Source organism: Chrysemys picta, chromosome 14, assembly GCF_011386835.1.
Source record: "Chrysemys picta bellii isolate R12L10 chromosome 14, ASM1138683v2, whole genome shotgun sequence".
Classification (NCBI taxonomy): domain Eukaryota; kingdom Metazoa; phylum Chordata; order Testudines; family Emydidae; genus Chrysemys; species Chrysemys picta.
The window spans coordinates 2,383,664-2,396,922 of NC_088804.1; the positions used below are offsets into that span (position 1 = coordinate 2,383,664).

Here is a 13,259-nt window from a genome sequence, read left to right on the forward strand (position 1 = left end):
AGCAGGAACCGTTTCTCTCCAATCAAAGCGATTCTCCCTTTGGGTTCACGGTGTTAGACCTCAGACACCTGGCTGACCACCACCCTGCGCCGTGTGTAAACACACAGCCCCTGCTTGATGCCAGAGTTACCTCCCTCTGGCTGTGTCTGCTGGGCCCCAATGGAAGAGAGGGAAGGCGAGAAGTGAGGTCAGAGGGGTACCCTGTCTGCCAGAACAGCCGCGGAGCAGGGACACAGCCACTAACCCTGACACTGGAGAGAAGTCAAATTAGCGGCAGCCTGCTGAACCCTCTGGTAAAATCCCATCCATCCCCTTTGGCCCACAGGATATGCCTAAAGCATGCCTATGAGAGGCCAGCCCAGTGCGATTCCCAGTGCCCGGTGCTGGCCCTCAGCCAGGGACTCTCCGAACGCCCGCGCCAGGTGGCAGCTCTGCAGAGCTCGGAATGCAGGTGCCAGGTTTTATGCCAGGCAGGTCCCGGGGCAGAATTCACCCTTGGCAGAGGGTGGGCTGTGCAAAGGGACCCTCTGTGTCCCCTACGTGCCAGGGAGGTGGCGTCAGTGCAGAGCGGGGTGCTGAGGGTGGGCCGCACCTCCTCGGACATGAACCCTGGAGCGGGCCAGACCTCTACCACTGGGAACCTGGAGGGGCACCACCGCCATTACCCTCGCTCAGAACAAAGCCCACGGATGGGGCTCTGAGCCCTGCCACGCACCCTGCACCAACAGCTGACGCTTGCTCCCAGGAGGGGCTGGGAGCATCAGACTCTCCCTGTGTGCAGGGCAAACCCTGGGTTCGTTCTGCATGGAGACAGAATCCCCTGCTTTGAAAACGAAGCCAATGATCGATTAACAGAAACAGCTTGACAAGGGAACCAAACTCTGCTCCTCAGCTTTTTAAAACCATCCCGCCGTGAGATGGGCTAGTCTGGCCTAAATGACTACCCAGCTCCTCCAGAAACGGTGATCTTTTGCTTGACTTAGGCTCTAACTCCACAGCCCCCCATAGTTATTTTGCCTTCCCCCAAGGCCTAAGGCTGAGTTATAAATGAACTGATTGACGGAAAGGGGGCAGATCCTGTCACTTTTGAAACTAATCAAATGAGTCAGAAGTATCAGAGCCGGATACCAGTCAGTGAGCATTTTTACTGTGGAAAAGACACGGTTAATTCCAAATCCCTTCAAAAGGGTAAGGGCCTTCTCATCATGCCAGTGTATTCTTGGGGCAAACAAGCATCTAAGAGTTGAAGCAAATTGCCCAGTTTTGCTGAAGGCTCCGGTAGGTGGTAAATACACCCCACCAGAGACTTTCCAGCCAGCCAAAAAGGGTTCAAATCAATATTCTCAGACAGAAAGCGACACTGCAAATGGGCAAAGCCCCTGCATGCAGACTGCAGCTTCTCTGCTTGTCACAACTACAATGTAGCTGCAGCATCTCAGGAAAGATTTTAGCAATCCACCGGCAATATACAAACACCACAGACCCTCACCCACAACCTCCTCCTCTAAGGTGAAAACCAGCAGCAGCCGAAGCTCAGCGGATGACTGCATAATAAAGCAGCTGCTGTTCACTGTGCTTCATCTTTCAGGGCTGGAATAAATGCTGATTAAAGATATTTCCCCACCACATAATTAAGCCCTGCCTGATTGAAAAATGAAAAGCGGGCTTACATGGGGCTTGCTTGGAGGCTGCTTGTTCCTGCGGTGGGGTCGGGGCCTAGCTCGGGTGTAGTGCTCCAGTTTCTCTCCCTCAGTTGGCAGGTCCATAAGGGATTGTGTGGGTGCAGGCTCTGGGAAAGGAAGCAAACTGCTTCCAGTCTCAGCATCCTTTGTGGAGGCAGGGCGTGACTTCAGAGAGGCACAGCTGACTGACAGCAGAGCCTGGTGAGTTCCAATCTCCTTATCTTCTGCCTCTGCCTGAAGATCGAGCTCCGACCGACCTGGAGGGGTGGGGGAGAAGGTGGAGAAAACCTTTGAAAATCTGACACAGGCGGAACGCTGTCCCTGCGCAGGGTTTCCTGCCACGGGGAGATTATTACACAAGCAGCTCAGAGAGAGCCTTGCAGATCACGGCTAGCATGCTCACCACAGGGAAAAAATAAACCTTGCCACACAGTTTGCAAAACTGCCACGGACAGTGGGAGTAGCTTGTGCATTATCCTCTTGGAACTGACTTGCTGTTAGTTCTGGGCCTGATCCTGCCAGGTCTTCCATGCACAGAACTTCCCCGGGGATCGGCAGGCGCTTGTGCTCCCAGGGCTGGCAGCATCCGGGCAGACTTTTGTGCGTGTCAGTAGGGCACTGGTCAGGGCTTGCGCCCACTCTGGGCATGGGCAGCTGAAGAGCTACCAGGGGAGAAATCGCTGCTCTCCTTTTAACTTTTAAGTGGACAAAACTAGCAAAACTCGATTCAAACGGAGCCCAGTTTAGCTAGGCGGCATTTGCTCCCCTCAGTGAATTTTAAACACAAAATGCAGGCAGGTCATGGACCGATAACACGTGTGATGCTTTCAGTTCCAATCAGCTTGGGCTAACAGGCTAGTGTGTTGGACATGAGGTCTTGGGGCAGGGGCTGTTTCCTTGTTGTGTGGCTGTGCAGCGCCTGACACAGCGGGGTCCTGGCTAGGGATCCCAGGCACTCTGGTAAACACAACTAATAATAATTAACAATCGTTTTATCGGTGATACCGTATTACCCTGAAACAGCACACACTCCAATAGAGGTTAATCACAACCTAGCAGAGTACCCCCGGGGGGAGCTGCAATTGGTGGGGCAGATCGACCGAGTCCCCCTTCCCTGGGCTCCAGGGGAATTCACCCCCGGAAGGGCTGGAATAAATGCTGATTTAGAGGGATGCCCCGGCCTCCCACCCCCAGGGGTTCCGTTCTGGAGACGCAATGTTACGCTCCCACCAGAGAACCTCTATGGCGGAGGGCAGGTCAGGTCAGCACTGCCCTTTGGTGGCCTGGGCCAGCACCCTCTCTCTGGAGCCTGTATGCCCGCTGGCGGTGAAGAGGTTCCCATCACCTTTGCAGCTGGCAGTGGCCCGGGTAGGATCGACACCACTCAAAAACGGCTGCTCCGGAACCAGCCTGCGCTCCTGCCATCAGAACCACAAGGGCAAACCCTGTGTCCACACAGACCAGCGACTCCGATCAGACCCCATGCAGTGCTGGGGCCCACCCCGTGGCTCCAACTGCAGTATCAGGGCCTGTGTCTGGTCAGCAGCATAAGCAAGGTACCAGGGTGAGCGTCTCTCCTCTGAGAGGCAATAGGCAGCCAACCTGGAGTGCTGCACGTTACCCACCCCCATCACATGCAGACGGACAGACAGACCTCAGGAAGGCAGCTGCACCACGGCTAGTATTTCTACTGACCTGACCACACGTGCTCCAGAGAGTCCACATTGCTCAGACTCTCCAGCACGGCCCTCCTTGCTACATCGAATCATAGAATATCAGGGTTGGAAGGGATCTCAGGAGGTCATCTAGTCCAACCCCCTGCTCAAAGCAGGACCAATCCCCAACTAAATCATCCCAGCCAGGGCTTTGTCAAGCCTCTAAGGAAGGAGATTCCACCAGCTCCCTACGTAACCCATTCCAGTGCTTCACCACCCTCCTAGTGAAAACGTTTTTCCTAATATCCAACCTAGACCTCCCCCACTGCAACTTGAGACCATTACTCCTTGTTCTGTCATCTGCCACCACTGAGAACAGTCTAGATCCATCCTCTTTGGAACCCCCTTTTCAGGTAGTTTAAAGCAGCTATCAAATCCCCCCTCATTCTTCTCTTCTGCAGACTAAACAATCCCAGTTCCCTCAGCCTCTCCTCATAAGTCATGTGCTCCAGTCCCCTAATCATTTTTGTTGCCCTCCGCTGGACTCTTTCCAATTTTTCCACATCCTTCTTGTAGTGTGGGGCCCAAAACTGAACACAGTACTCCAGATGAGGCCTCACCAATGTCAAATAGAGGGGAATGATCACATCCCTTGATCTGCTGGCAATGCCCCTACTTATACAGCCCAAAATGCCATTGGCCTGCTTGCCAACAAGGGCACACTGTTGACCCATATCCCGCTTCTCGTCCACTGTGACCCCTAGGTCCTTTTCTGCAGAACTGCTGCCTAGCCATTCGGTCCCTAGTCTGTAGCAGTGCATGGGATTCTTCCGTCCTAAGTGCAGGACTCTGCTCTTGTCCTTGTTAAACCTGATCAGATTTCTTTTGGCCCAATCCTCCAATTTGTCTAGGTCACTCTGGATCCTATCCCTACCCTCCAGCATATCTACCTCTCCCCCCAGTTTAGTGTCATCCACAAACTTGCTGAGGGTGCAATCCAGGCCACCTTCCAGATCATTAATGAAGATATTGAACAAAACCGGCCCCAGGACCGACCCTTGGGGCACTCTGCTTGATACCGGCTGCCAACTAGACATAAAGCCATTAATCACTACCCATTGAGCCCGACAATCTAGCCAGCTTTTTATCCACTTTATAGTCCATTCATCCAGCCCATACTTTTTTAACTTGCTGGCAAGAATACTGTGGGAGACCGTATCAAAAGCTTTGCTAAAGTCCAGGAATAACACATCCACTGCTTTCCCCTCATCCACAGAGCCAGTTATCTCCTCATAGAAGGCAATTAGGTTAGTCAGGCACGACTTCCCCTTGGTGAATCCATGCTGACTGTTCCTGATCACTTTCCTCTCCTCCAAGTGCTTCAAAATTGATTCCTTGAGGACCTGCTCCATGATTTTTCCAGGGACTGAGGTGAGGCTGACTGGCCTGTAGTTCCCCGGATCCTCCTTCTTCCCTTTTTTAAAGATGGGCACTACATTAGCCTTTTCCCAGTCATCCGGGACCTCCCCCAATCGCCAGGAGTTTTCAAAGATAATGGCCAGTAGTTCTGCAATCACATCTGCCAACTCCTTTAGCACCCTCGGATGCAGCACATCCGGCCCCATGGACTTGTGCTCATCCAGCTTTTCTAGATAGTCCTGAACCACTTCTTTCTCCACACAGGGCTGGTCACCTCCTCCCCTTGCTGTGCTGCCCTGTTCAGTAGTCTGGGAGCTGACCTTGTTCGTGAAGACAGAGATGAAAAAAGCATTGAGTACATTAGCTTTTTCCACATCCTCTGTCACTAGGTTGCCTCCCTCATTCAGTAAGAGGCCCACACTTTCCCTGACCACCTTCTTGTTGCTAACATACCTGAAGAAACCCTTCTTGTTACTCTTAATATCCCTTGCTAGCTGCAAGTCCAATTGCGCCTTGGGCTTCCTGATTACATCCCTGCAAGCTCTAGCAATATTTTTATACTCCTCCCTGGTCATCTGTCCAAACTTCTTGTAAGCTTCTTTTTTGTGTTTAAGATCAGCAAGGATTTCACTGTTAAGCCAAGCTGGTCGCCTGCCATATGTACTATTCTTACTACACATCGGGATGGTTTGTTCCCACAACCTCAATAAGGATTCTTTAAAATACAGCCAGCTCTCCTGGCCTCCTTTCCCACTCATGTTATACTCCAAGGGGATCCTGCCCATCAGCTCCCTAAGGGAGTTAAAGTCTGCTTTTCTGAAGTCCAGGGTGCGTATTCTGCTGCTCTCCTTTCTTCCTTGTGTCAGGATCCTGAACTCAACCATCTCATGGTCACTGCCTCCCAGGTTCCCATCCACTTTTGCTTCCTCTACTAATTCTTCCTGGTTTGTAAGCAGCAGGTCAAGAAGAGCTCTGCCCCTAGTTGGTTCCTCCAGCACTTGCACCAGGAAATTGTCCCCTACAGTTTCCCAAAACTTCCTGGATTGTCTGTGCACCGCTGTATTGCTCTTCCAGCAGATATCGGGGTGATTGAAGTCTCCCATGAGAACCAGGACCTGTTAGTTGCCTGAAGAAAGCCTTGTTCACCTCAAACCAGACCAGGGAGATATAGCAGACTCCCACCACACCATCACCCTTGTTGCTCACACTTCTAAACTTAATCCAGAGACTGTCAGGTTTTTCTGCAGTTTCATACTGGAGTTAAACATGCAGTTAAATACCGTGTGGCAGTGCATGATCAGCTCTGTGCTGACGCAACACTGAGCGGGAGATCAGGGGCCTGGGGCAGCCAGAAAGGGGGCCACTAGCAGGTAGCATTTCCTTGCTGAGTTCAATGGCGTTTGCTTTCTTAAGTCAGTCCCTTCCTCACCTGTAGCCAGCTGGTGGGGAAGGAGAGAGAGACCAGTTCCAGGAGGGGAACAGGAGCTGGGGTTCCCACTGCTGGGGCCACCAGAACCATTCCCAAATGAGCCAGCAGCTCTCCCGAGGAGGGTAGAGAGGGGCCGTGCCCGACTGAGCTGCTGCCAGTGCAGAGAGCTTAGCACTGCAGGCCCCCTGGATAGGGGGCACATCTTCTAATCCAGGCACTCCAGTGCCACAGGTGGGGGCTCCAGCAGGCACCACAGAGCAGCCTGCTGCCTTAGGGCAGCCCATTCAGGGGCCCAGCGTTGGCAGGGACAGAGTGCACACCTGGGTCCCCATTGGGAACGGTTTGCTGCTGAGTGGCTGATGCTACACTGAAAATGCTCCATGTGGGAAGGACCTTCTCTGCCCTGGCAGCCACCTCGCCCTGCCTGCACCTGCAGTCCCACGTGGTACATTATGTACAGAGAGCCCCTTGGGCTAGGAACACGGAGCAATGGATTCTGGCACTAGACTGGGATGAGAGGGAAGGTCCTCGCATGGATCAGTAACTGGTTAAAAGATGGGAAACAAAGGGTAGGAATAAATGGTCAGTTTTCAGAATAGAGAGAGGTAAATAGTGGTGTCCCCCAGGGGTCTGTACTGGGCCCTGTCCTATTCAATATATTCGTAAGCAATCTGAAAAAAGGGGTAAACAGAGAGGTGACAAAGTTTACAGATGTCACAAAACTACTCAAGATAGTTAAGTCCAAGGCAGACAGTGAAGAGCTACAAAAGGATCTCACAAAACTGGGTGACAGGGTTACAAAATGGCAGATGAAATTCAATGTTGATAAATGCAAAATAGTGCACATTGGAAAACATCATCCCAACTACACATACAAAATGATGGGGTCTGAATTAGCAATTACCAATCAAAAGAGAGATCTTGGAGTCATTGTGGGTAGTTCTCTGAAAACATCCACGCAATGTGCAGTGGCAGTCAAAAAAGTGAACAGAATGTTAGGAACCATTAAAAAAGGGATAGATAATAAGACAGAAAATATCATATTGCCTCTATATAAATCCATGGTACGCCCACATCTTGATACTGCGTGCAGTTCTGGTCACCCCATTGCAAAAAAGCTGTATTAGAATTGGAAAAGATATAGAGAAGGGCAACAAAAATGATTCAGGGTACAGAACAGCTTCCATATGAGGAGAGATTAATAAGACTGGGAATGTTCATCTTGGAAATGAGACAACTAAGGGGGGGATGAGAGAGGTCTATAAAATCGTGACTGGTGTGGAGAAAGTGTATCGGGAAGTGTTATTTACCCCTTCACACAACACAAGAACCCAGGGGTCACCCACTGAAATGAACAGGCAGCAGATATAAATCAAACAAAAGGAAGTTCTTCTTCACACAGCGCACAGTCAGTCTGTGGAACTTGTTGCCATGGAATGTTGTAAAGGCCAAAAGTATAACTAAGTTCTAAAAAGAATTAGCTAAGTTCATGTAGGATCAGTGGCTATTAGCCAAGATGGTCAGGGATGCAACCCCATGCTCTGGGTGTCCCTAGCCTGTGACTGCCCGAATCTGGGAGCGGACAACAGGGGATGGATCACTCCACGATTGCCTGTCCTGTTCATGCCCCCTGAAGCACCTGGCATCATAAAACAGGACACTGGGCTAGACAGACCATTGGTCTGACCCAGTACAGCCATTCTGATGTTCCTTATAACTGGCAAGTGTACGTTTAAGGGACTCATGGAGCTCACAGGCCCAAGCGACCTCTATTTCCTCCTTTAACATCCTAGGTTCCACCTTCCAGTTGGCAGGTTGCTTCACTCGCTCTCCTGCAGGCTGGGCACACTGCCTCCACGACTGCTCCCAACCTTTGCCAGCCCATGCAGGGAGATGCAAAGAGAAGCCCGTTCCCCACAGAGCAGGGACCAGCAGCCCCACTGGAATGAGTTTAACTCCTGCGCCCCGTCGTATGCCACTCACCGGCAAAAGACGCTCTCTGCCCTTTAGGAGAGAACGGAAGGTGCCGTGAGCTTCATCAGCTCCTTGTTTTTAGAGGCAGGTATAATCCCAGTACTGGTAGCTGTGAATGCTCCAACACCAGAGCCCGGTCTTCCAGTAAGTGGGAAGTAAGAGGAGCCACCGGTGCTCCTCCACGGCTGCTGTCCTCTAGCTGGTTGTGGTAATACCAAGACCCCACGTGCTAGAAATGGTACACGGCCTAGCTATGCTGCCCCATTGCAGCACATACCCCAGGAGTCTACAAGCTGCCGGGGCAGCCAACCCCACTCCCCAAGCACAGCCCCCCACTCTGGAGCAGAAGGGGCTAGACCCATGCATACTGCAAGGAAGCTTGTTAGCCAACTGGCCAGCCCTGGATATGGCTGCGGCTACAGGGGCAATGCTAACAGATATGGCATGATCTGGTCCTTTGCAGAGTTGTCCTCTTGCAGCCCAAAGTAACTCAAGTAACAAAAGGTTTTTGGGAAAAAACACGAGCAGAAACCTTGGAAATCTGACAAGAAAACGCCCCAGCGCCGGCGTGGGAATAAATACCCTGCAGCGTGAACGCATTGCCACGGAGACCCAGGCATGAAGCTGAGTGGAAATCCAGGAGCTGCTTCTATTTTTGCCAGGAAAGGTAAATCCGGCCGCTGCAGATGCTGTGCGGCTGAGGGCAGGTGGCAGAGTCGGTGCCTGTTGTTAGAGCAGCAAGGGCTCGGCGGCATTCTGGCTGCTTTTATTTGCATTACAGAGGCTGCTGCTGGCTCTGGATTTCCTCACTGTGCGCTGGGGCCTATTCAGGGCCCCGATGGTCAACACTCTCTCCCATGGTGGGACCCATGACGCTGTCACTGGGCTGGGCGATACACAGCCAGCGAATCCCTCCGGAGCAAGACTCGGAATCACGCCAGGATCGGACCCTGCTTCTGCCAAACACCTGGGTCCTGACGGATAATGTGACAGAGGACGGGTCACCTCCTCCTCCTCGTTCCTCCAGTGAGCTCCTGTCAAGCGATACTGTCACCAGGAGCCTGGCTTCCCAGCACAGACTGTCAGGGCTGCAGCAGCCCATGGCAAGGCGCAGCATGCAGGGAAGGGGAAGGCAGGCCAAATGCCATCAGATGCTGCCTCCTTCACTGACATTGTTGGGAGCCATCTCCACTGGGTTGGCTCGCCCACACGAGCTTGGAAAACCGCTGGAGTGAAGGCAGAACGTGGAACCTTCTACAAGCAACTCCTGGATTTATCCTTGCATCACCGTGAAACAAGGAACCACAGCTGTTTGACAGTTGCCCCAAAAGACAGAGTGCCACGCACTCAGCGGATATCCCCAGGAATGGTCCCACACCCAGGGCACATTCCCAGCTGCTGGATTTGCAATGAAACCCTTTGAGTTCATTAAGGTGTGTGAGTGTGAGAGAGTCACATGCACCCAACCTCCCTGTTGGCTCGTTTATTCCATCACGTGGGCAGAATAAATGATGGACAGGACACCAATAGTTGGGGTTCAGGGCTAACCCTCCCCCCATCAGGCCCAGATCAGGGAGCTGGGGGAGGCAGGATCCTGAAGGAGCAGCGGCTTGGGGCGTAGGCTGCAGAGAGGGATTCCACTCCTTGGAGAGGGACACATGCAGCTCGAGCCCAGGACGTTTGCAATCCTGGCACAGTCAAACCTTCTCCTTTCACTGCAAAGCAACGGGTCAGAGCTTCACAGGGGAGCCCAGCCCAGGCCTTCCTCCCTCCAGCTCTAAGCGCCCTTGGGGGAGGTTCTGCTCCTGTTACATTGCAGCAGACAGTGACTCCGGCACACAAAGTTGTTGGGTGAGGATATTCATACAGGATGTTTTGCCTGCTGAAAGCTTCCCTTTAAGCAAATCCATTTTTCCAACTGTCCAGGTTCTTGGCAATATCGCCTGGGGCTGACCTGCTACAAAGCTCCCTGTGCTTTCTCTGCGCTGCAATCGGAGAGTGACTGCAGCCCAGGCAGGCATGGACTTTGGTCAAACCAGCTCACTGAAAACAGCAGCACAGCCACAGTGGCACGGGCGATGGCATGAGCTAGCCACCCGCCTACGTGCCCAGGCTCCCAGATTGGTACGCAGGCAGCTAAGCTGGGCCGGCACGGCTACGCTGCTATTTTTAGCAAGTTGGCTCAGTCAGCGCTAGCTCAGGTCTGCTACACATGCTGCAAACACACCTGTGACTGCTGCGTAGCCGGACGTAAGGGATGGAGTAGATTGTTAGCACACAGCCTGGAAACAGGCCACTCAGTCCCTGCCTGGAGACAGGACAGATACAGCTATGGAGAGAAACGGTCTCAACAAAGCCATCAGGCCGGCTCCATTCTCACAGACCCCTGCTCCCAATGCCAGGGTAACGGGGGGCTGCTCGCATGGCTCTCTGGTTTGGGACCCTCCCTACCAGCTGATGGCAGGTTTAGGCCAGGTTTGGTGCCTGGGAAGGGGAAAGATTCAGGTGAGTTTGTCCACCCCTAGCCACCCCCTCGGCTCAAAATGGAGCAATGAATGCTGGGAAGCGCAGTCTCCATGGGTTTCCCCTCCATATGGAAGGTGAACAAGGGGGCAGGTAGCTCAGGGCCACACTCTGGCCACCTCTGCCCAGCTCTCCTCTGAGGTGAGGCCCAGCTGGACGTCTCTGAGCAGCACGACCTGGAGCTGACAAAAGCTGCTCTGCCAGCGTCGCCATGGAGAGATGCAGCCACGCCCATCTCTCCGAGCACCGCAGCTTCTCAGCGTGTGTTCTACCATCGTCTGAGACTCATCCACCTGACCTACATGGTGCACTGGACAGACCTTCCCCTCGGAGCAGGGAAGTAGTAACATCTCCCTGCAACTGTCCGTGGGCTAAATCAGATAAAGCTGATTGCTACCATCCCAGCCAATGGGAAACGCTCCCCCCGTGGGACAAAGCACTAGCAGTGATTTTCAGATTCTCCCAAGCCCTAAATGAACCTGGGGCTCCAGCAGGCAGCAACAGGGCTCAGCGGTAGGGCTGCGTGGCTCGAGAAGTCTCTCTCCTCGCCCCAGAGCAGAGCCATGAGTCACAAAGGCCTCGCATGGGGTTATTACTCAGAGAGAGCTGAAAACCACACGTGCGCCTTTCTAAGCAGATATTCATGGGGCTGCCCCAATGCATCCTGGGAAAGGAGGGGTTTCATCTCATTTCACAATTTCTTACAATAGCTCGTCACTGGCCCCAGGCACTTTATGCTAAATAAGGAGCCGGCACTTCCTACTACGCCTCCCCATGAACTCGAGGGGAACTTAAAACCACGCCTCGCAGCACGGGGCAGGTGGACCAACTGGGCCAGCAGGACCCCACATGGGCGGTGATGCCAGCACTGTCCCAGGCTGACTAGCACCAAGCTTACTGCTGATCCGGAGGCCTGGAAGCTAAACCAGGCTAAAATACAGGGCTGTGACCACAAGGTGTTGAGGGAGTCTTTGGGGACAAGGCAACAAGACGTTTGTCTATCAGTCACAGAAGGAAGCGCGGCTTTGATCTGCTGGGATCGGTCACACACGAGAGATACCAGGTTCATTCTGTCCCGCAGAAGCTGTGGAGTTTGGCTCTCTGGAGCCACGAGCCGTGCAAGCTGGTGGAAAGGCAAGTGAGATCCCTTCCCACATCTGCATCCACATTGCGCCAACAGCCTTGTGGGTAATTCTGACATGGCTCGGTGACTTGTCGCAACATGACTCAAAAGCAACACCTGGTGTGAGGCTACCAGTGAAACCGGTAATGCCAAAGCCCCAAGGTGGCCGGGGCAGAGGGCTTAGTGCTGCTCCTATTGGAGTCAATGGGAGTTTTACAATTGACTTCTATTGGAGCAGGATTAGATCCAGATGCGGCAAGTCACCAAAAAGCTCTTCAATGGAGAAGCAGCCTGTGTCTGGTTCAGGGGCTGGGCAATGTCTGCGCCAACCAGACCACACTAAGCGTCAAAAGTCAGGCCCACCCCATATCTATTTGGCTGCTCGCAGGAAACAACCCTGCAGTCTTAGGCCAGTCTCTAGAGTCCATAACTGGAATGCACCACCACAAACCCCACCAAGGAGACCGAGAGCTGAGTACTAGCCACTGTCACTGGCATCACCAACCCAGGACTGCTCCGCGGCTGGCCAGGGGCTGGGACCTGTGCATACCCTGGCAGCGTTCCGCTGGGCAACGTTCACTGCCCCCTGGGATTCCTCCTTAGGGCAGCGGGCATTCTCCGGGCCTCTCTGCTCAGGGTCCCTGTATTTTGACCATCTGACCTGCACCCCATCCCTCTTTGGCCAGAGGCTGTCTCCTGTCCTCAGTTAGGTTCTGTGGCCCCTCCCTCCACCCGCCCTCCCAGAATTTAAGTCGTCGGACACCTGCACTGCCAGGGATTGATGATAGACACCTGGATATTGTCTGTGATGCCACAATGGACTCCGACATATGACCAACCCTGCAGATGTCAGAGTAGCCACTGACTCACAGCAAGACAGGTTTGTAAGCAGAGAATGTCTCTGTATCGGCCTTACTTCTCATGGCAGGCGTGGGCCGGATGCTCCTGAAGTGCTTGTTTTTCCTCCTCAGAGCCATCTTATACTGCAGAGAGAGGGGGAGATGTTGCTTTTCAGTGTGCAGTGCTCTGCAAAACGTGCGCGGGGCTAATTGCAAGTGGAGAGCGATTCCATTCGCCATCCTCGAATAACCAGGCCTTGGAGGGGGCTGAGATGGCAAAAGCCACGATTACAAAACAAAATCTGGCAGCTGCACTAAAAGGCTTTGGGCCTGATACATTTGCAGTTTAAAATGGGCTCCGTTAGCTACACTTGCATAGCATCTGAACGGACCAGATGGGATGAGGACTGGTCACACCTGAAACCAATGGCTCTTGGATTTTATCATTACACCGTATCTACACCGACCCCCAGCAGAGCTGTGGCAGGTCCCTTGTGGCTGAAAACATTTCCCCCTGCTTGGCTGCTGCATCTGAGGACTACATGGCAATTTCTCAGGGCCATTTCTGATGCTAGAACCTGTCAGGAGCCACCTGCAGCAAATACAGGTCACTTT

At 53.1% G+C, this 13,259-nt stretch overlaps 1 protein-coding gene across 2 annotated transcripts in view; it reads right to left on the minus strand.

Annotated features, from left to right (window-relative positions):
- CARMIL2 (capping protein regulator and myosin 1 linker 2) overlaps window positions 1-13,259 on the minus strand; it is a 124,592-nt gene that overhangs the window by 39,390 nt on the left and 71,943 nt on the right. For both annotated transcript variants that reach the window (XM_065567782.1, XM_065567781.1), the window contains exons 30-31: window positions 12,722-12,788; window positions 1,671-1,939 (exon numbers count right to left, since the gene is read on the minus strand). In XM_065567782.1, the coding sequence (XP_065423854.1) occupies window positions 1,671-1,939; window positions 12,722-12,788 (336 nt within the window). The remainder of the gene's footprint in view (window positions 1-1,670; window positions 1,940-12,721; window positions 12,789-13,259) is intronic.